At 38.3% G+C, this 20,366-nt stretch overlaps 1 protein-coding gene across 2 annotated transcripts in view; it reads right to left on the reverse strand.

Moving 5' to 3' along the window:
• Positions 1-1,205: 1,205 nt before the first annotated feature.
• Positions 1,206-20,366, reverse strand: part of Pdgfd (platelet derived growth factor D) — a 231,448-nt gene continuing 212,287 nt past the window's right edge. For both annotated transcript variants that reach the window (XM_071616654.1, XM_027930449.2), the window contains exons 6-7: positions 13,783-13,997; positions 1,206-3,681 (exon numbers count right to left, since the gene is read on the reverse strand). In XM_071616654.1, coding sequence (XP_071472755.1) covers positions 3,556-3,681; positions 13,783-13,997 — 341 coding nt within the window. In that variant the 3' untranslated portion in view covers positions 1,206-3,555. The remainder of the gene's footprint in view (positions 3,682-13,782; positions 13,998-20,366) is intronic.

Here is a 20,366-nt window from a genome sequence, read left to right on the forward strand (position 1 = left end):
AGTATTGTTTAGACATACAGTTATGACTTTTACATGACAAAACAAGTTATCTGAATTAACTATTATGCACAGAATTATTTGATCCCTCGCCATCTTTCCTCCACACTGTGACTTAAATATGAGATGGTATTTCTGATGGTGGTCAACTGATTCTTGCCTCAGAATATACATATCCCAGCCAGGCACGGTGGCACACACCTGTAATCCCAGCAGCTCAGGAGGCTGAGGCAGGAGGATCACTAGTTCAAAGCCAACCTCAGCAAAAGCGAGGCGCTTAGCAACTCAGTGAGACCCTATCTCTAAATAAAATACAAAACAGGACTGGGAATGTCATGGTTCAGTGGTTGAGTACCTCTGAGTTCAATCCCCGGTACCAAAAAAAAAAAAAAGAATATATTTCTCCCTACATACATTCTCCATACAACCCGAAACCCTTAAAGTGGCAGAGTTTCACCTAACACAGTGCAGATGCTACACTGTCTCCAATAAGATAGTGAAGACTAAGCTACAAGCAAAAGATATTTGCAGCCAGAAGACTCTCTTTATGTTCTGTGCTCCTTCATAAACCATAAACTAAATGCTGTAGGGGAACAGTGCTAACTAGTCTCCCTGAAGCCTATCACTGACCCACTGACCCACTAGCTGACCTGGATGGGGAAGGGTGGGGGCTGTGAGCAAAAGGGAAACAGGCTGTGAGGTTGTGGATTTCAGACCCCAAGGAAGAGCATGGGAATCAGGCAATGTCAAAAGACAGTGTCATCCATCAGAAGGCCTGTGGGAGAAAAGACAAACAAAAAGCCAAGGACAGCAACAACAAGACCATGAAGCCCAAGTCCCATCTCACTATGTGGTGGCAGGATGGGGAGAGAGTGGAAGCTTGTCGTCTGGGAGCACGTTCATTCTTTTAGCTCTTATAAATTGCCCTCAGATATCACCCAATTTTGTCATTCCCAACAGCTGGATCCATTTGTGAAAGTATGTTTGTAATACTGTATACCCTTTAAAACTGCAATTGAGTACTAAATAATGGAGTGGTTTTGTTCAAAAGCAATATTTATTTTTCATGAAGATAAGAGGCATATTACATTTGCTATAGAAAATGCTGTGAGAGGAAAAAGCTGCATGTTACCGATATGACAAAAAAACATAAAACATTCTACTTACGAAAGTGTTCTGCTTTATAAGAACATATTGAATGAAAGGCATTATTCCAGGTGAGTGAGCCGGCAGCAATGTGGATTTATTAGGGTGTGTTTTGAAATGTAATTTGTACAGTGAACTTTTTATTCCTTTGATGGCAATGGAATAGATTTATTGGCTACACGTTGGAAGTGCGATAGGTAACAGATAACCAAGGGAGAAGTTTTAATAAACATGCAGGAAAGAAAAGGATAAGTGAGTGAATACGTCTGCTTACATCTCAGCTAATAAATAAAAAGTACAGATAGGGCTTTAACTGAAAACCATCCTGTTTATTGCAGCCTGGGAGGTTTATTGAAAATTGGGTTAGAACACGGAGGATTTTTCATATTTACAGCTACAATGTGAGCTGTACAAGCTAAAGTGAGTGATGTTAACACACATTTTGATTTTGGAACAGGAAGCTGATGTTTTCCCAGGAAAATATGCAAGTGGTCCTGAAAGGGAAGTGGCTCCTAATTATTACTGTCTGCCTGAGCTATTTCTGACTGTGCTCTGGGATTTTAGGAGAACTGAACAACAGAGTACTTTATTTCACCACTTATTCCCTGAGTAAAAACACCGAACACTTTTAGGGGAGTTTTAGAAAGTACATCATCAATAAACGTAGGTCTTATTTCAAAGAGTCAAGAAGAAATAAGCTACTTGAGGACAGCTGACAACTTGGGTCTGAGAGCACTGTACATAAAAGTCCCAATATATGTAGGCCATTCATCTGACACCAGGACCTAAACAGTAGGGGCACGTCTCCCTCACACTAACTGATTGTGGTCAGTAGGACCCTGGACTCATAAAAGAAATCAGCTCTCCTTTAACTCTCAAGACTGCAGGAAAAATGTGGTCCTCTGTGAGCAACCCTTGAGCTATGTTGATCTCAGTGTTCCCTCTTAAGTGTCTTGCTTTGAGAATGATGAATCATTTCCTACTCCTGAAGTCAGTCTCTTTAAAATAGACACAAAGGAGTCAGAGAGAAAATTTTACTCCAAATATCAATAACAAATGCAAAACAGTTTTTAAGTGGTGTAGTAGGGCAAAATTTATACTCCCATAATTTACAAGGGGCTCCCTAGATTTGGAAAGAACAGAAGACTCCAGATCTGATTTCACTTGGTTCAGAAATAGAAATTCAGAATGTTAAGTGAGGATCTAATTAGGGATTTACATCAATAAAATTTGCTTGCTTTATTAATATACAAAAGTTTTTAGGTTATAAATAATCCATGATGGCTCGCCAAATATAAAATGCAATTGTAAATCCATGTGTATATATTGAAGAGACAGGAACACAAAAGCAAAATACATAAAATTATTGGCACAGTTTGGATAGTTTGAATCCATTATTAAATATGGATCCTATCAAATATTCCATCTAATTTCCAGTTATGTCAATATTTCAATGCTTAGGTTTTTGACTTTCAACTGCCCAAATTTTTTAATGAACACCATTTGAAAGGCTCATACATAATCTCCATGCCATTTATTAAAGGATTTGTTATTTTGGAGGAATTTTTGCAGAGAAAAAAATTCAAAATTCTGCTAAAACTTATTATAAGTTGTCTCTTGAAGGATCATAATAATAAACACTCTGAACAATATTTTTTGAGATGGGTATTAAATGAATTAGAATGTCTCAGAAAATGCATAAAAAGAGAACTTAGTGACTTAATTTCTAAATTTTCCATATTATTATGGCATGGTTTTGGAGAAAGTCAACTATAGTCCACATTACCAAGCATGTGTAGTGCATCTCATGGAAAAAATGGTTAGGCAATTTTCTTTTTCCCCACAAACCATATTTTTCCTTTTTTATAATTAAGGCAGATATCTAAGAAAAGCCTATATGTTGGTGTTTAATATACAAGATGCTTTCTTTAAGGGCTCAAGATCCAAAATGGTTTCTGATTCAAAATTCAATAAAATAAAAAGTTCATCTTCTGAATTTCCTACAGATGTGTATTATATATTTGACATATCCCTTACCCTTATTTTGGAAAAATATTAAGGGTCTAAATCATTCAGCCATATATAAGCTCTGGTGTACCTGGTTATACCTACTGAATAAACCATGTATCTATTTACACATATCCTGGACATATGTATATATTTGTGTGTATACATATATATCCTCACATACTACTATAAAATGCAGTCTTACATTCTTGGATATAGAAATTGATGATGCACCTTTCTACTTGCCACAGAACTAACAAAGCTAGGTCGTCTCAGCAATCACTGTATCATTATATTTCAGGCTAGTAGCAAATTCGGTTGCTGGGGGTGGGGAAAGTGTCCCTTACCATATCCTTCTTAAACTAAAGGTTCTTTCATGCTCAATGTAAGTTTATGCACATTCTTTTATCGAGGTGGTCTTGAGCTGCAGGTACAATCACACCGTTCATGGTGATCCAACTGGATGTCAACAAGAGCCATGTTCTTAGCCAGGCCCCTCCTCTTGATATTGCCAGGTTCAAACTTCAGTACCTAAGAAAAGAAACATATTTCCTGTTAGAAAGCTCTTGGAGTTTAATTAATCCAGATACCATTTACTCATTCCTTTAATAATTGTTTCTTAATTATTTTGAGAATCCAACAAAAACGATTGGCTTACTATTAGAATGTATACATGTAAGCATTTTTGTAATCATTGAAGTACAAGATTCCACTGATCTCAGAGTAATGCTCCTGTATTATCTACTTGTGGTACCAAGATGACCTCAGGTGTCTTAGTAGGGGTTTAATGACAGCTTTCTAAGGGCCTGATTCACGCTAAGTGCTGGCCCAAATATACTGTTCTTCTGACCAAAGCACAGGTAATCAATAAATACAATACTGAGTATAGTATCAACATAGAAGGGCAATTAACAAAGTTGTGAACATCATAGCCAGTGTGACTCAATGCTGGATTGAAGTAAACAGTCTGGCCTGAGAGGTCATTAGCGGTCTTAAATTACACCATGTTCACGGTCTAACATATTTGTGAAAACACAATACTTTTTACAATATGAAACATATCAGGTTCCACTATAATTTTTGTATGATAATACATGTGTATCAAAACAGCATTTCTTCAATTAATAAGTATATCCTCGATTTTTAAATTAGTAAGTTTAAACATAACTTCTTAAATTGGTAGTTTAGAAACTAACTCTTCTTCTCTGTTGTGACCTTCAATTAGTCAAACATGACCAGATGAACAGACATTTTGGAATGTTACCTGCTTTTTCAGGCCGTTCAGCTGCTTATTTTCTCTATGTTCTTAGGTTCCTATTGGTCTTTTACATCTATTTTGTTCTATTTTCCTGTTAGACTCTAAACTTGATCATGGCACCACCAAACAATTGAGCAGCATTTTACAATTTTCAAAGAACTTGCATAGACATTATATTTTTGCCATCTGGGAAATCTTAAGTGTTACCTAGTGACGAAGGTATCATTATGCCTAGTTTATATATTAGACAGTTGAGGTTCTAATTGAGAAACACCACGTGCAGGGTCTTCCAGGCCCCTGGACCAGGGATCAGGTCCTCAGGCTCCTCATGCGCTCTGACCCAATGTTTCTGTAATGTGTTTATAACTTCCTCTTGTGTTTCAAAGGTGTGTCTGGCCATACACGTGAAGCACAGTGGGAACCTGCCTTGCTGTGTTTAGTATACTTCTGTCAGAGATGAAGGAAAATCACAGTTTAATGTCTTTATAACTTGTCATAGAATCCCCACAATTCTTTTATAAATTATATTCCCAGCCATTTTCTTATCTCATATTAAATATTTAAGGTCTTAAACAAAACTAAAGCCATCTACTAGAAATAACAGACCCAGAGTCCTCAGCCCTCTATATTCTAGGTTGCATACTCCTTCCATTGAGCATTTAGCTGTGTTGTTCCTCAGGAGTTCTGGGAAGTCAGAGAATAAATCACTGCATTTTATTTTTCATTTAAGCTAGATTTTGATTGAAAAGAATAGTGAGTATAAACTGGAAGAAAAAAAGATCCTGTGAGAGAGTTCATGAAGGAAGCACAGACACTCAACAGTGGTTGTTATTGGTAAAGCTAGTTCAAGTGCCAGTTTTCCAACTAATTATATTTTTAATCATTTTCTCCTATTATTCTACTGCAGTTGAAATATGTATCATACAATTCCACATGATTTATTATATGTTATCTCTCTTGATTTGATTATAATAGCTTTAGGGGCTAGAATAGTAAAAATAATCACTAATATTGAGCACAGACTAGATGGCAGGCACCATTGCAGGAGGCTCTGAGAATATTAAATTATTTGGCTCTTTCTACAAAACTAGGAGATAGAAACTTTTCTAATTTAGTTTATAGACTAGGAGAGAGATTGAGTTACATGGAGCTAATAGGTGGTAGAACTGGTCTGGCTTGCCGTGGCCTAAGCCATGTCCTTAGTCCTGTATTTAGTCTGCACATCTCAACAGCATGTTGGGCACATAGTAGCTGCTTCAAGAAATGCATCTGGGTGAACAGGAAGGTGATGCGACCAATGCAGAAGACTAGAGAAAGCTTCATATTCTCTCTGTTTTGCCCTTTTCTATGTGTCCCATCTATTCCAACTGCAAACAAACAGGAGGCAAAACAAGGGGACAGGACAGGGCACAAAACAAAGTGGTCCATATTTTGGACCAGTTTTAATCCTTTTGTGACTTTGATATAAAATTTAAAGTACTAAGTGCAGAGTTACAATGACATTTGCTTTTTCCTTCCATGGGGGAAAATGATATCGCTTCTCAATGAAAAAAAAAATAAGTAGAATGATAAGAAAAAATAAGTTAGAAATAATAAAGCAATGAGTAAAGAATGTGTTATCTTTTGGGGTATCAAACAGTCCTGCTCATGATAGATATAAAAACCCTACAGCACCATATTTGGTAGGAGTGTTTTGGAGGGGCTTGGGAGGTTGCACCTCTATGGCTTTGTCAAGTATTTCTTCAATATAAATGAGTCACTATTGTCCAAGACTATCTGCATGTAAATCAGGCTTGGGAGCTGGGAGATGCAGGGGAGGGAAATGGTTCCTAAGAAACTGAGCATGTGATAAACATTCTTTGTTTAAGAGAAGACCATCATTGAGGCCTGACACTTTGCAATGACTAACATCTGTAAAATCAGTGCTCTGTCAATTTGCTTTCTCATTTGACGACAAACAAAAGTGGGAGCTTTGGGATGAGAGCAAAAACCTGAGCAGGTTTTCTAACTTGTCTTCTGATTGTTCAGGGATTTTCTCTGTGTTGTACATTAAGCAACACAAGCACAGTATATATGTGTTTTGCTGATAAGAAGAGAAAAATGAATTGGCAGACACTTTTCCCAGACAAGACAGGAAAGTACTATTTGAACAAAGTGGAAATTGGACTGCTTTACTGACTGATCACAGCCCTGATGTTCAAAGCTTTCAGACCATGTAATAGTCTTAGGTTCAGGTACACAGCATTGAAAGGAGGAAAAAAAGCAAAGCTGATTTGAGGGAGCATGGAAAGTTAAAAGAAAAATGAAAAGCTTTTATCGAGAAAGCAAACTGGTGGGCTACAGGTTATCCGGTCACCTTTAACGGGAAGGAAGCATTGAATTAATTATAGTAGCTGAAGGAAACTTGCTAATAAGTACCATCACCAAGTGCCTCCCTATTTTCCAAGCTATGAGTCACAGCTGCAAGCACACACATGGAAATAAATATCCACTGAGGAGTAACCAGGCTTTTCTTAGCACCTATGGGTGAAAATGGAAATCTTGACTCCCCTCTACCCCCTGGAAAACTACTTGAAGCCAGACAAAGTTGACGTCTACTAAATGGAGAGTGACTGAGCCAGTCAGTGGCTTTTATATCACTACACAAAATCAAAGATGCTCGGTTTTGCAAATTACCACATCATGAAAGATATTTAACTACAGTTACTAGCCTTGTTGCCAATAAACCACTGAATGAATCATTGCCATAAAGCCATTATACTAATAAAACAATACCGGACAGAAAAGCTATCTGCTGAGTTGGGTTCTTGTTTATTGGGAATATAAAAAAAGGTTGTTAAGGCCTTGTAACAGTTCCCAAATTAATGGCTGACATAGGAACACAAGTACATATTTCAGCACAAATGCACTGTATAAACCTGAATCATTAAGAGTTTATTTAAGATTCTACTGAACTTCTAGAGCAGGTAGTATTCAACACACACACACACACACACATACACACACACATGCATACACACACACAATCACACAGTTTCTTAAAATAAAAAAATTCATTTTTGCTTCTAATTTGACTTCTTTCATGTGCATAGAATCAAAATTTTTAAGGGTTGATAGTGAATTATTCCAAAACCTAAGTGACTACAAGCCAAAACATTTGGAAAAGGGATAACATTTTCTACCTGAGCAATCACTCAATGTGCAAGCAACAGTTGTAGCTGAGGCTGAGCATTATCACAGAAGGACTGATTTCAAGTCATAAGACACAGTACTCAATAAGAAAGATATGAATGACAAACAGTTCAACAACATTACACTGAGAAGTTTGAAGGTGATGAAAGGCTGGGTTATGTAGTGAGTGTTTATAAAATGCTCATGAATTTTGAAAATGCAGTCTTAATATCTGTGAATATTTACTTCTAACCAGAAGTTTTATATGAGCACTGTGGGGTTATTATGGGAAATATTTTGGCTATAGTGCCTACCTTTATAGAAAAAAAATAATTAAATGATTTTGATAGCACTTTAGAGAATTAATGCCTACGTGTTTAGCCTGTCCACTGCAGAGGACATGATGGGAGCCTGGCTGAGCAACTAATTCCAGAGCATGACATTAGCACAGAGTCTCATTCATGGTACAGATGGGCCTTGTCTACTGGGAAGTAGCTTGCCCAGGTCAGGCTTGCCAAGCTCTGGAAAGAAGGCCTGATGGAAGCTGGGTCAGACGGGAAAGGCTGTGCACACTCCAGAGTACTCCAATGGAGAGCCTTTCTCTTGGCAAGGAAATCATCAGGGCTGAAAGGCAATCAGAACTGAGAAAGTCAGACCAAACACTTCCACGCATGCTTGTCTTGAGCTTTACAGTGTCTGTTCTCATTCACCTCCATCCCCATGTGGCGAGGAAAACAGGTGTTGTCATCACCATTGAAAAGATGGGTGAATTAACTTTTTATAAGCAGCCTATAAACATTAACTGTTCCACATCATACCTTTATTTTTTTGTATTTATCCAGCACTTCCACCACGGACCTGTTTATATTTCTTATACAATTTCAGTAGGATAAGATCTTGACGGGAGAGTACAGTTGTAACAGCTAATGGATTTCATGTAACTTAAGTGCTTCCTGGAAACCTGAAATTGTAGGTTTCTGTGGGGATTAAGCGAGAAAAGCAGCAGTCTGTGGGGCTTTGGTGGCTGAACCTGTGTGGCCTCCTCATTCAGGCACAGCCTGAGCCAGAATCATCTAGTCCTGCTCTTTTCCCACTCTGTTGCCCTCTTTCTCAGTAGGAAAACACAGGAAAGGCATGAGTTGTGGTCTCATTCAAAGGCACAGAAAGGGAAAGGAGCAGGAAGACTCCCTACAAGCTCTCAAAATGCCATTTCCACAAAAATAGTTGAAAAGCTTTTCTTGACTTATGTTTGGTTGTAATCATGACCCACAAACTTTAGCCAGAGAGTAGAAATTTCTGGAACAAAATTTTTGTCTCTTTGGTCCCATTTTGCAATGTTAGATAAGTGTGTTTCAATAACAGATGTTTCAACAGATTATGTACAAGTACTATTTTTTTTTATCTCAAGTCTGTAGCTCAAAATTAATTTCTCAGCATAACATAGATGAGCGACTTGTCATTTGTCTTTCCTATCAAGGACCAGGTCTTAGGACTTGATACCAGTCCTTCCATTGTCTACACTGTATTAATGTTCTGTTTCTCCTAGGTCTCTAACTATAATAGAATGCAAATTTTAGTGCAAAATTCTACATTAAAATAAAAGGAATCCTCTATTTATTTTTATTTTTTTTCCTAGAGAAAGAGTGATTCTAGAGGCTGTAAATGAATAAGAAAAAAGAACTTTTAGACTTGTGCTGTCTAACACAGTAGCTACTGACCATATGTAGCTATTTACATTTCAATCAAATTAAATACACTTTCGAAAATCAGTTTCTCATTGTGTTATGCACATTTCAGGAGCTCAGCGTCCACCTGTTACACTGATGACCATGTGGGACAGAACACGCATCAGTGTAGACAGTTCCATTAGACTGTGCAGGCAGTTGGCATCGTGACAAAAGCAAGAGAGGAAGGATTCCTATCTTTCTCCCTCCCTACATTCTAACCTGACTGAAGAGTCATTGTAGCCTGGGTACCGAATAATGAAAAACCATAGGTATTAATTTAAAAGGCCACCGTATTTCTAGGGGATATCCTGTTCCTATTCCAGGGAAGAAGAGAACTGAAATGATGGGATCCTCATATGTCTACACAATATGTTTTATTGAACCCTCCCTTTCATAAAAATCACTACCCAAAGTACCTTTCAAACCAGCACAAGCTGTTTTAAAGGCCACTCTCATCTTCCCCTTGTCCTTCTCCTCTGAGGAAGGAGGCTCTGACTTTGCCCTGAAGCAGGACAGAAGGCCCTCATGTGAGAGGAGCTCTCCCTATTGCTAGAGAAAAGGAGTGCTGTTGTCTTTGAAGACAAAGGAAAACGAGGACTCTGAGCAAAGCCCCCCGTTTATTCCCACTAGATTGCATTTGTTACCTATCATTTCTCCACGACTATCCACCCTTCAGCATACCCATTATAGGAAAGCCATTGAGGTCTTCATTTCCTTATGAAGTTTCCTGCATCCTTGAACACTTATATTAAATAAATTTACATACTTTTCTCTTGTCAATCTGCTTTTCGTTATAGTGTTCTCAGCCATGAGCCCAGAATGAATAGAAGGAAAGATGGTTTCCCATCCTTACTCCTAGACATTCCAGGAGGCATAGAACAACTGTTAGGATGGAGGAAAAGTACTCCACAGGGAGCCCACAAACTTTTGAGAGGAGATAATATTGTACGGTAGTGCACACTGTTCAAACCCCCACAAGAAAAGAAGTGTGACCTGGGCCATGATAGCAGCTTCATGAGGAGCGTTCTAATTTTGCATATTTTAATTCCCTAATGTTGAGCATTGAAGTATTTGTGGAGAATCACACAGGCTTGCTCTGTGACAAGTTCTCATTATTCCCTTAAGGGTGCCATCTCTCATAGAAACTCATTTCACATCTCATCAGTTGCAACCATGAGCTGGGGAAACTGCGTTTTCATTTCTCAGAGGCAAGAATAAAGAAAGAGAACTAATAGAGAAATGGACTAGAATTTTCCCTTAATGAGACGAAGCTCAAGCAAACCCCCGTTTCTGGAAATGGAGTAAGCTTTCTGCTGCTTTCTGCAGGGCACTTGACGGTGATAACTGTGACACATTCCAAGGATATTTTAGGAGTCGAGGGGAAATATGACAGTGTTTGTTCCAGGTATGCAGCTGCTGACTGAGTGATTGATGCTGTTTTGTCTTTTTGTCTAGCACTTGGCAGAGTGAATTTATACAGAGCTCTGCAGTCCTGGAAGTGAAGATATTAGGACACATTTTAAAGAGATGCTTTAGAGTGTACTTTCAAAAGGATGCCAACATTGTAGACTCACTCATGACAAAGAGATCAGAGGTTTCCCCCTCTAGATATTAACTGTGAACAGAAACTTATAGGTGACCGTTATTGTGTGCAGTAGAGAAAGGAGCTAAGAGGAGGAGGGTAACAGGGCTCTTCAGATTTCTTCAGAGGTAACTTTCAGGGGGATGGGGGAGTGGGGGCCCGGTGAGAGTCCTTCTGGTGAATGATTAACTCTGCCATTTCTACAATGAGAAATTTAAAAAACTAAGCTGAAACTTTTATCTGAGCAGAGAGTCAAGATAAAAATAAAGCACTCCACAAATACATCAAAGCCCTAAACTTGAATGCTTTCCTCACAGTTATTACTAGGTAGAGATCTTGTCACTTCCTAGATTATTTTAACTCTAACCTGATTGTTGCATTCTGCATTTATCCTCGGGGTATGACTAAACATTACAAAACTCAGGTTTTTAAATGTGAAGGGCAACAGCCAATCTAGAGTTCATCAGTTCAGACAAAAATAAAACACAATGAATACAGACCATGGCATTCTCTAGGTATGAGAACATGTTTGTTTTCCTTTGAAATCAGTGGGGTGGAGTAAGCAATTCTTCTGGCTAAGAAAATATGTTCTATGTGGGTCTGAAATAGTGTTTCCACTGCCTATGGTGGGCCTGGATACTGTGACAGGACCTTCCACATTTCCTAGGCTATAAACATCAGTTATGACATGTCATTTTCATCCAACCCAGAAGTTACCTCTTAATTATTAGTATTGTATTATTTTCAGGATAAAAATCAAAGAAACTGGGGCTTAGAGTACAGCTTGGTAGTACAGTGTATAAGATCTAGTACAGAAGAGAAGTAGCATGTATCAATGCCTTGGGTTCTCGAGCACCACAAGGAAAAAAAAAAAGTTCACCCATAAAAGTCAGTTTTTCAAAACTGGAGATCTTATTTAGAGAAAACCCTCTATCTATTCCTTTGTTTTGTTGAATATTGCTGAAAAGCAATGCAAATGATATCTCCTAAAAATGATGTTTACTTCATATTTCAACTTACATTTTTAAACATTTCTACATGATGTTTTATACATTTCAAAATGCATTTCATGGTTACTATTTTATTTGGGTTATCTGGTATGATTTCTCAGCTTATTACACACATGTGAAAACCAAGTCTCTAAACTTGAGCAGCTGACAATCAAGAAGCAATTAGAGCTACTCTCAGTGTCAGGGGCAGCTCTAACACCCTTAATTTTATTCTTTTATGTTTAATATGGTGCCATATGAGAAAGCACATTACTAGCAATAAGAACACAGACACACCAATCAGAATGGCAATTATCAAGAATACAAGTAACAAAAAATGTTGGCGAGGACGTGGGGGAAATGGAACACTCATTCATATATCAATTTGGGACTGCAAATTGGTGCAACCACTCTGGAAAGCAGTGTGGAGATCCCTCAAAAAACTAGGAATGGAACCACCATGTGACTCAGTTATCCCAGTTTATACCCCAAAATCCTCAGTTATCTTAGTTTATACCCAAAGGACTTAAAATCAGTGTATTATAGTGACACAGCCACATCAATGTTTATAGCAGCACAATTCACAGTAGCTAAGCTAAGAAATGAACCTAGATGCCCATCAACAGATCAATGAATAAAGAAATAATGGTATATATACACAATGAAATATTACTCAGTCATAAAGAATGAGTTTATAACATTTGCCAGTAAATGAATGGATCTGGAGACTAACACGCTAAGTGAAATAAGCCAATCCCCCCAAAACAAAGGTTGAATGTTTTAACTGATATTATTCCCACAATAAATGAGGGAAAGGAGAGGAAGAAGAGAAGTTCAGTAGATTAGACAAAGGGTTAGGAAAGGAAGAAACAGGAGATAGGAACAGGAAAGACAGTAGAATAAATCTAACATAATTTTCCTATGTATACATATAAAAATACCTAAGTGAATCCCACCATTGTGCTCACCCACAGAATGGGTCCTAATTAGAATCATATTCCTAATTAAAATCATATTTTGATTAAATCATATTTAATCAAAATGGAATATACTTTAAAACTAAGAATTAAAAAAAAAAAAAAGAACACAGACTCTGGAACCAGTTGATGGGGGTTCATATCCTGGCTTTATGATTTGCTGACTATTTTATGCTGGTCAACTTACTGATCCTCATAGGCCTTGGTTTACCCACTCATAAGGAGAACAAAATAGCACCCCTTTACAACATGGTAGACAAGCTCTGAAGCGTACCTTGTAAGTGCTCATAGAGATTTTTTACCAGTATTATTAAAGGTTACTGCTCTCCTTCAATTGCTTTCCTTCTCCTTGTGTATTTTTGTATGATCCAAGAACTAATTCCCAGGCAGGGCTAACCAGTATTTAGCATTTCAGAAAAATAAGCATTTTAGAAAAAAGTACTTTCATATTTAAAGAACGAAAAGGTCTCTGGTAATTTATATTTTGCCATTGTTGTTACGCTTCCTTTTTGTAAATAATTAAATTAAAGTTTGGTCCTTACCATTTTCTTACTGCAACCTAAATTTTCAGTTGTCCTGTATCTGAATTGCATCATCTTTCCCAAAAGGAGTCCAGCTAAGCTGTGAAATTATTGTACCATACATTTGATTATATATTATAACAAGGCTATTATTGACCACATGGTACATTTTGAAAATTAGAAAACAAAGTCCCTTTTTCAGAATAGATTAGCCTTTCTCCAGGACACTGGCTTGCAAGCCTAGCTGGGGTAGAATTTCAGCTCCCAATCATCCTGGTGGCTGGGTGAATTACCTGAACAACCACATTCAGCAGCACTGTCTTCCATTTGCCTCAAGGTTATAGAGCTGATGTAGTTAGAAAAGAACTCAATGAAGCATCAGAACAAGAAACTGGCGAATGACATACCTCGTGATACTTTTTCACAGTTTTCCCCGAATTGCACCTGCAGGACTTCGAGTTGGCAGTTCCACAGCCACAATTTCCTCCACAGCGCTGCACGAGGAGGCAACGTGGAAAGAAGACTGCGTTGGTCAATTGCAGCTCCTGTCTTAAATTGACGGAGTAATTCCTGGGAGTGCAACTGTAACGCTTGACATCATCGTTGAGCCTGTCCAGGTCAACTGTGGGCAAACGCACACACTGTGTGAGCAAACACACACTCATAAGCACAAATGATCAGCATGTGTTTTGGGAATAGAGTGGGAAGATTGTGTAAAAGACAACCCAAACTGAGGGATTAAATCTGTCCTTGGCTTCTCAATTGCAGGGCTCCTCAGGTAGAAGAACTATTTGTCTTTTGATCCTATCTGCCCTTCCAAAATAACTACAAAAACAAAACAATATGAAACCTGCAAAAGTCTGTATCTGGGCTCAAATTTTCTGGTAGCTTTTTGTATGCAAAAAAAAAAAGTTCTGAGGAAAGAAAATGTAATAGTTGGCAATTTAAAATAATTGCCTTTATCTTCAAGAAACACAAATAAATTGCTTCTTGCTTCTAAATAAATCCTGACTCAAAGTCATTACTCAAATACAATTTTAATTATATCAATGACATATTAGGGACAATTACTCCAACATACGTATCTGGCAATGAAGTTTCTACAAGGAAGCATGAGAAAAGATAAGGTTTTAGTTTTATTTTAACTCCAAAACTAACCAAAATGTTAAAAGAAATGGTCTTCTGTTGTGGGCATGATGCATGTCTGTGCCCTGTGTCCTCGATGGCAGTCCTCCACAGTGGGAGTGCCTGAGCTCTGCAGGGAAATGACAGACAGCTTTATCACAGTTGTGCCTCCTTTTAGTGGGAAAGTTATTTATTGACTCAGACCTCTGTTTCCTCATCTATAATATGTAAACATTTGAAGGGGTGAATACAGAGTGTGCCTGGTACTCATTTAATACCAGGCTTTTTTCATTCATCTTGATTTATTTGATTGCCTCTACCCTCATTTTTTCCTTTTAAAATATGGCTGACATTTTTTAAAAAAATCAAATCATTTCTCCCTCTTTCTCTCATTTGGTGATGACTTCATGCAAATGATTATGAAGGACTGAGGTTGATGGGACTACAATGAATTAACAGTGTCATTCGAAACTTTCAAATCTAAGTTATAAATCTTTGCTTGAATTAAATTTGTTGTTGTGTCCCATAAAGTGTATTTTAAGTGGTGTTCTCAAATACATCCCACCATCCATCGTTTGCCATTCAAATCCTCTGTCTGGTGCGCACATACACAGGTGTCTTCTCACAAGGATGTGGTTGGAAGGAAGCCCTTTTGTCTGCACAGGTTCCACCACCACTTCCCTGCCACAGGAAGAAGACCACATATGCTAGGCAGGCTTCATCATGCTGACCCTGGATCTAGCCCCGGAAAGTACCTTAGTCTTAACCAAAACTGCTTGAGGAGTAGCAAGGAGGTGACTTTGGGGCCAGAGGTCAGAAACCTAGGATGTGGACAGTATTATGCATCCGAGGGATTGAAGGACATGAAGGTACAGGGTAGGCTGAGTCCATGAACTCCATATAGTCAGCAAATTTCACTGAGAATAAGAAGGAGACCAACCATATGGCTAGATGACCCCTTGAATGGCAGTTGGATTGATGTCCTGCCCCGTGTGCTTTTCAGATGTGCAACTGTGCTTCGATTCTCAAGGGCATGGATTTTTCTCCAACTGCTATATGCTGAGTCCAGGACACTGTGGGGACTGAATAAATGCTAAATAATCACTGTGCATAATTTATTGCTGTTTTTTTTCTTTCTTTGTAAAGACATGTCATAAGTTTAGCTACAATCAATCCAGATTTAAATTGAATGAACTCTGTCTTGGGAAAGGAACCATTTTATTGCTGCTAAAGCCCTGGAAATAACTGCAAGCAAAGCAGGAAGGATTACATAAATGGATTAAGAAGTGCAGCAATCATCCATTACAAGTGTCACCTTGAGATAAATACTGTTGCTGGCCTGTGCAATACTGGGCTTGTGGACAGGGCTGGTGCAGAGGGCCAAATCTGTTGGCTGTGATAATGAAAATGTATTTGTCTAACAGGGAGGAGTAAAGAGGTGCAATTAGCAAGAAGGGATCTTGATGCATGTGAAGGCAGAGAAGGACAAGAGGGAAAAATCAGAACTGAGTTTCTACTTTAGTTCAGTTCCCTGCTGGGCGCCTTACCCATTAATCTACTTTTAATGTGGTCCCTACCCTTTCGAGGTGGGTGCTATTTAACCAAGGTGAATAATAAATGATAAAATTGAAATTAAATCCTTTCTTCCTTTTTCTCCATATGCTCTTTCACACCAAGCACAGCAGGGATGGGGTCATAGGTAACCCACTGCTTGAAGGAAGAAGACTGCATCACTATGCAAATATCTGGCTTTGCTGTAAGATGTTGAACTGGAGTTGGGGCAGTGAGTGGCTACATCCTTGGCTCCAGGAGATCCAAGCCAAATTCTAGCATGCCTCTCCTCTAGGAATTTAGCTAAACCCCAAGGTGCCCTTGCCAATAAGGATAAGGCACATGTGCCTTATTCCCCTAAAAAATCACATTGTAGAATGTAAAGCCCAGCACTGGTTACTGTTTCTTACCTGCATGAAGAGATTTACAGTGCTGTCAGTTTTATGCATCAATTCACTGATGTGACTAAGGACTGTGGCCTCCTGTGACTGCTATAGAATTCAGCTGCCCTACTTCTTAGGGGATTGAAACCACCTAGGAACTCAATTTAGAACTAGAACTAAAAGGTGCTTCTGACTGGATGCAAATAACTTCAAAGCATGATTGCAGGCTTTCTGTAGGAGATATTGAGTTTCCAGTCAAAGAAGACTGATTAGGCAGCATGGCACAGCAGGGAGCTAGAGGAGGCTGAGCAGCAATTAAGGCTTCTGGCTCTCCTGTCAGAAGGAGGCTTCTGGTGTGCACTTCTTGGAGGGAGGCAGGGCAAGTGGTACAAATCCAGGAAGAAGGATTGCCCTTTCCATTTCTGCTTCAATCTGTGTGGTTGAACATGGTTGAACGTTACAGAGTAGCAAGGATATACCAAATTTAATTATCTTCCTTATTTCACCCAGGTGTAAAGAATGTCTTAATACCTCTGTTGCTCTTCTCTTGAATTTGAGTCTTGCTTTTTCATGGATCCTCAAAATAAGTTTTGTTTGTTTTGGATTATTTTTTTTTTTGGGGGGGGGGGAGCTGTGTATCAGCAATCTTCCAGAAAGACTAAGAAGGTTCCACTGTCTCCAAAGGCTTCCTCTAGATATGCTCTTCTAGGATGGACACTGCACAGTGCACTGAGGAGCACCTTTCCTTCTGCATCCATGGCCTCAAGGTGCTTCCCAGTCACAGGGATTCTTTGGGTTGCAGTAAGAATTCGGAGCTGGGAGCATTGTATGGAGATGTGAAAGCACATCCTTGATCAGTTTCTAATAGGTGAGGGTTTAGGAGTGGAAGAAGGGAGAGTCAGCCTGGTCTTTTTGATGCTGGCCATTAGATAGCTAGTGCAGGATCCCTGAAAAGCTCTTCACATATGAATGTGTGAAATCCACAGAAATGCTATGAACTGTATACCATCATCACTCTTAAAGTTGAGGAACTTAAACCTTTGGAAAATTAAGAAAAAAATTTGTGCACATCTTCTCTTGGAACTGTAAGGTTCCCAAGCGGACTTCACCATCTTTTACCTCTCCTCTCCTAGTGGTTGGCCCCCACCAGAAGGTCCAAATGCAACTCATTTAAGCTCATTTTTTCTAAAATCATGTGGTTTCAACATTTAGGAGCAGGTTACTGCCAAAGGAAAAATGACATCATTGTTGTGCCAGATTTCTTTGTAAACAATAGGTATCTTTACAAATGAATCCAACAAACCTTTTTTTTTTTAATTTAATTTTTATAGTCATCAAGAAAGGAAGAAACTATTCTAACTATCTTTTAGGGACTGTGTACAGTATCATCTTGTATGTTGAATGGCTCTTTTCTCTAAAAATTTGGAGTGGAGTGGAGTGCAAAGGTGTTAGTCTTAGGTTGAAAAATTAAGTTTCTAGAACCAGCTCTACTAAGGAGCAACTGTGATGCACAAAGATGAGGGTACTAAGACCAATGGGATCTACAAGCAGTGCACAGAGGGGTAGAGCCTGGTGCCAAAAAGGCTGGCTCTCAGATATCTAGCTCAAGGTTCTAAGGAACACATCCTTCACCAAATGGGAACTAGCACCACAATATGTTATGCAAAGTGCAAAACACTTCACTTTGATGTCACAACACTAGATTTATGAAGCTTGGTGTGGGGGTGGGAGGTGAGAGGAATATATGAATAACTGTACTTTTACGACACACAACCAGGGGCTCTCCACCTTTTTCAAGGTTCATAAATTCTCCGGGAGGAGTCTGTTCATCTTTATGGATTTTACAATCTCACTGTGATTTTCAGATTCCCTCGTCTATAAATCAGACATAATTGTGAAAATTGTTTTCACATTTCGACCTCAATTTGGTAGAGCAAATAAATGTGGAAAGAACAGTTTATACTTTCTAATGAAGAAAAATCAGGATATTTTAAACTTAAAATCATAAAATACAATAAATTTCATAAATATTTCACAAATATCTTCAATATTACTATTCTCACTTTACAGCCTAAAGTCAATTGTCGTATAGTAAACATTCAATAAATATGTACTAGAAAATATGTGGATGACTAAATGAATATCTGAAGACATTAAGCATGAAGTTGAAACCATCTTTTTTAAAATATATGTACCTTTATTTTATTGATTTATATGTGGTGCTGAGGATCAAACACAGTGCCTCAAAATGCTAGGTGAGCCCTCTACTGCTGAGCTGAAACCCCAGCCCAGTTGATACCATCTTGTTGAGATTTGGGGAACCCTAGGAACTCATGAACTGGGGAGATGTATGCAACACATCTATGAAATGAAAAATGAGAAAAAAAGTTAGGAGATGATAAGGAGTCAAGGAAGTCTGTAGATCCCTTTTTCCCTTCTTAAAGACTGTGAATATCTAATTTTTAGACACCATGGAGTTCCCCACAGCCTGGGCTTTGCAGCTAATTGGGCCAGGTTCATGCCATGGCTCTCTACTCTCAAGATGCCACAGAACCTTTCTGAATTTATTTCTTTTACTACATAAAATGAGAATAATAATACTTTCCTGTCAAGAAATTTAAGCACAGGTCCAAATCCTAGTTCTCAGGAGGTATGCCCAATGTTATTGTTACAGTGAGTAAAACAGATGAAGTCAGATTAATAATCATCATTTTGCAGTTGGTGATGATCGAGGGAAGGAAGGTCATGGCCACCTTGATTTACATCACAAGATGATGATATGTGTGTTCACGTAAATTTCATGGGACTTAACACTGTTCTTTGCATGTAAAGATACTTGAGCCAGATTTCTCAACCCCAGCAGTTCTTGCATGTGTGTGCACTGTAGGACCAGGGCAGTGTCCTTCACTCCAGTGAGTCACAGAGCAAAAGGATTTTATACTGGTATCCCCATGCTTCACAGAAAACCTGGTTACAGAAGACACAAGGCACACACATTCACTTTTAATAAGAACTGCTGTTCTCCCACACACTAAAAGTGACCTACGTCTTCCCTCTGCCAAGTGATATTTCCCATCAATCTACATGTGGACACTGATATGCCTAGATGGGAAGGAGAACTCTGATGAAATGTTGGGTTAGGATAGTCCCAAAGATGGACAATCTCATCAAGGAGAAAAGAGAGGAGACACTCAGAATAGAAGGGAAATGTCCTTGTACCTTTGGTGAGATTTTCTTCAAATACTGTGAGAGTGTGCCTTCCTAGACACATGCAACATCATAAAAACAAGATGGTTTTATTAATGTTTACTTGGACACTGAGAGAGTGGGGAATCTAGATACTTAAAAATCATATGGGTCATAAATACTGGCTAAAGTATAAGGGGAAAAACTGATGCCAGAAAGTTTCTGTGTAAATAATATCCCAGAAAAGTTTAGTACTTGGCAATAATTTTGTAAACTTTTAATGAGTGTACTGATTATGCAGATACTTAAAAATGACAAAATTTGGATACAATGTATGAGGTTCTCCAGATTACTGATGATTATCTTAAAGCCTTAAACAGAAGAGAGCAGAGGAGTTAAGAGAAATATCTTGGTTCTCTGCAGAGCGTTGCAAGCAAATAATAATAATAGTAGCTGTCATTTATCAAGGTCCCATCAAGTGTGAGATATTCTTGTTATTATCTATTCCTAACACAATTTTGTAAAGTGTTTATGATTATAGCCATTTTTTAAAATGCAGAAAACAAAGGAGGTCTGTGACTTCTACAAAGCTACTATTTTAGGATTTGCGTTAGAATTTAATTACAAGTTTGCTTGACTTTCAAGTCCATGATCTTTGCACCACAGCATTCTTCTTTCTTTTGCTCTATTTATGTCAAATTTATGTAAACAACTCTAATATTCCTAAAACTTGATGCATAACACAT

Source organism: Marmota flaviventris, chromosome 9 (assembly GCF_047511675.1).
Source record: "Marmota flaviventris isolate mMarFla1 chromosome 9, mMarFla1.hap1, whole genome shotgun sequence".
NCBI classification, from domain to species: domain Eukaryota; kingdom Metazoa; phylum Chordata; class Mammalia; order Rodentia; family Sciuridae; genus Marmota; species Marmota flaviventris.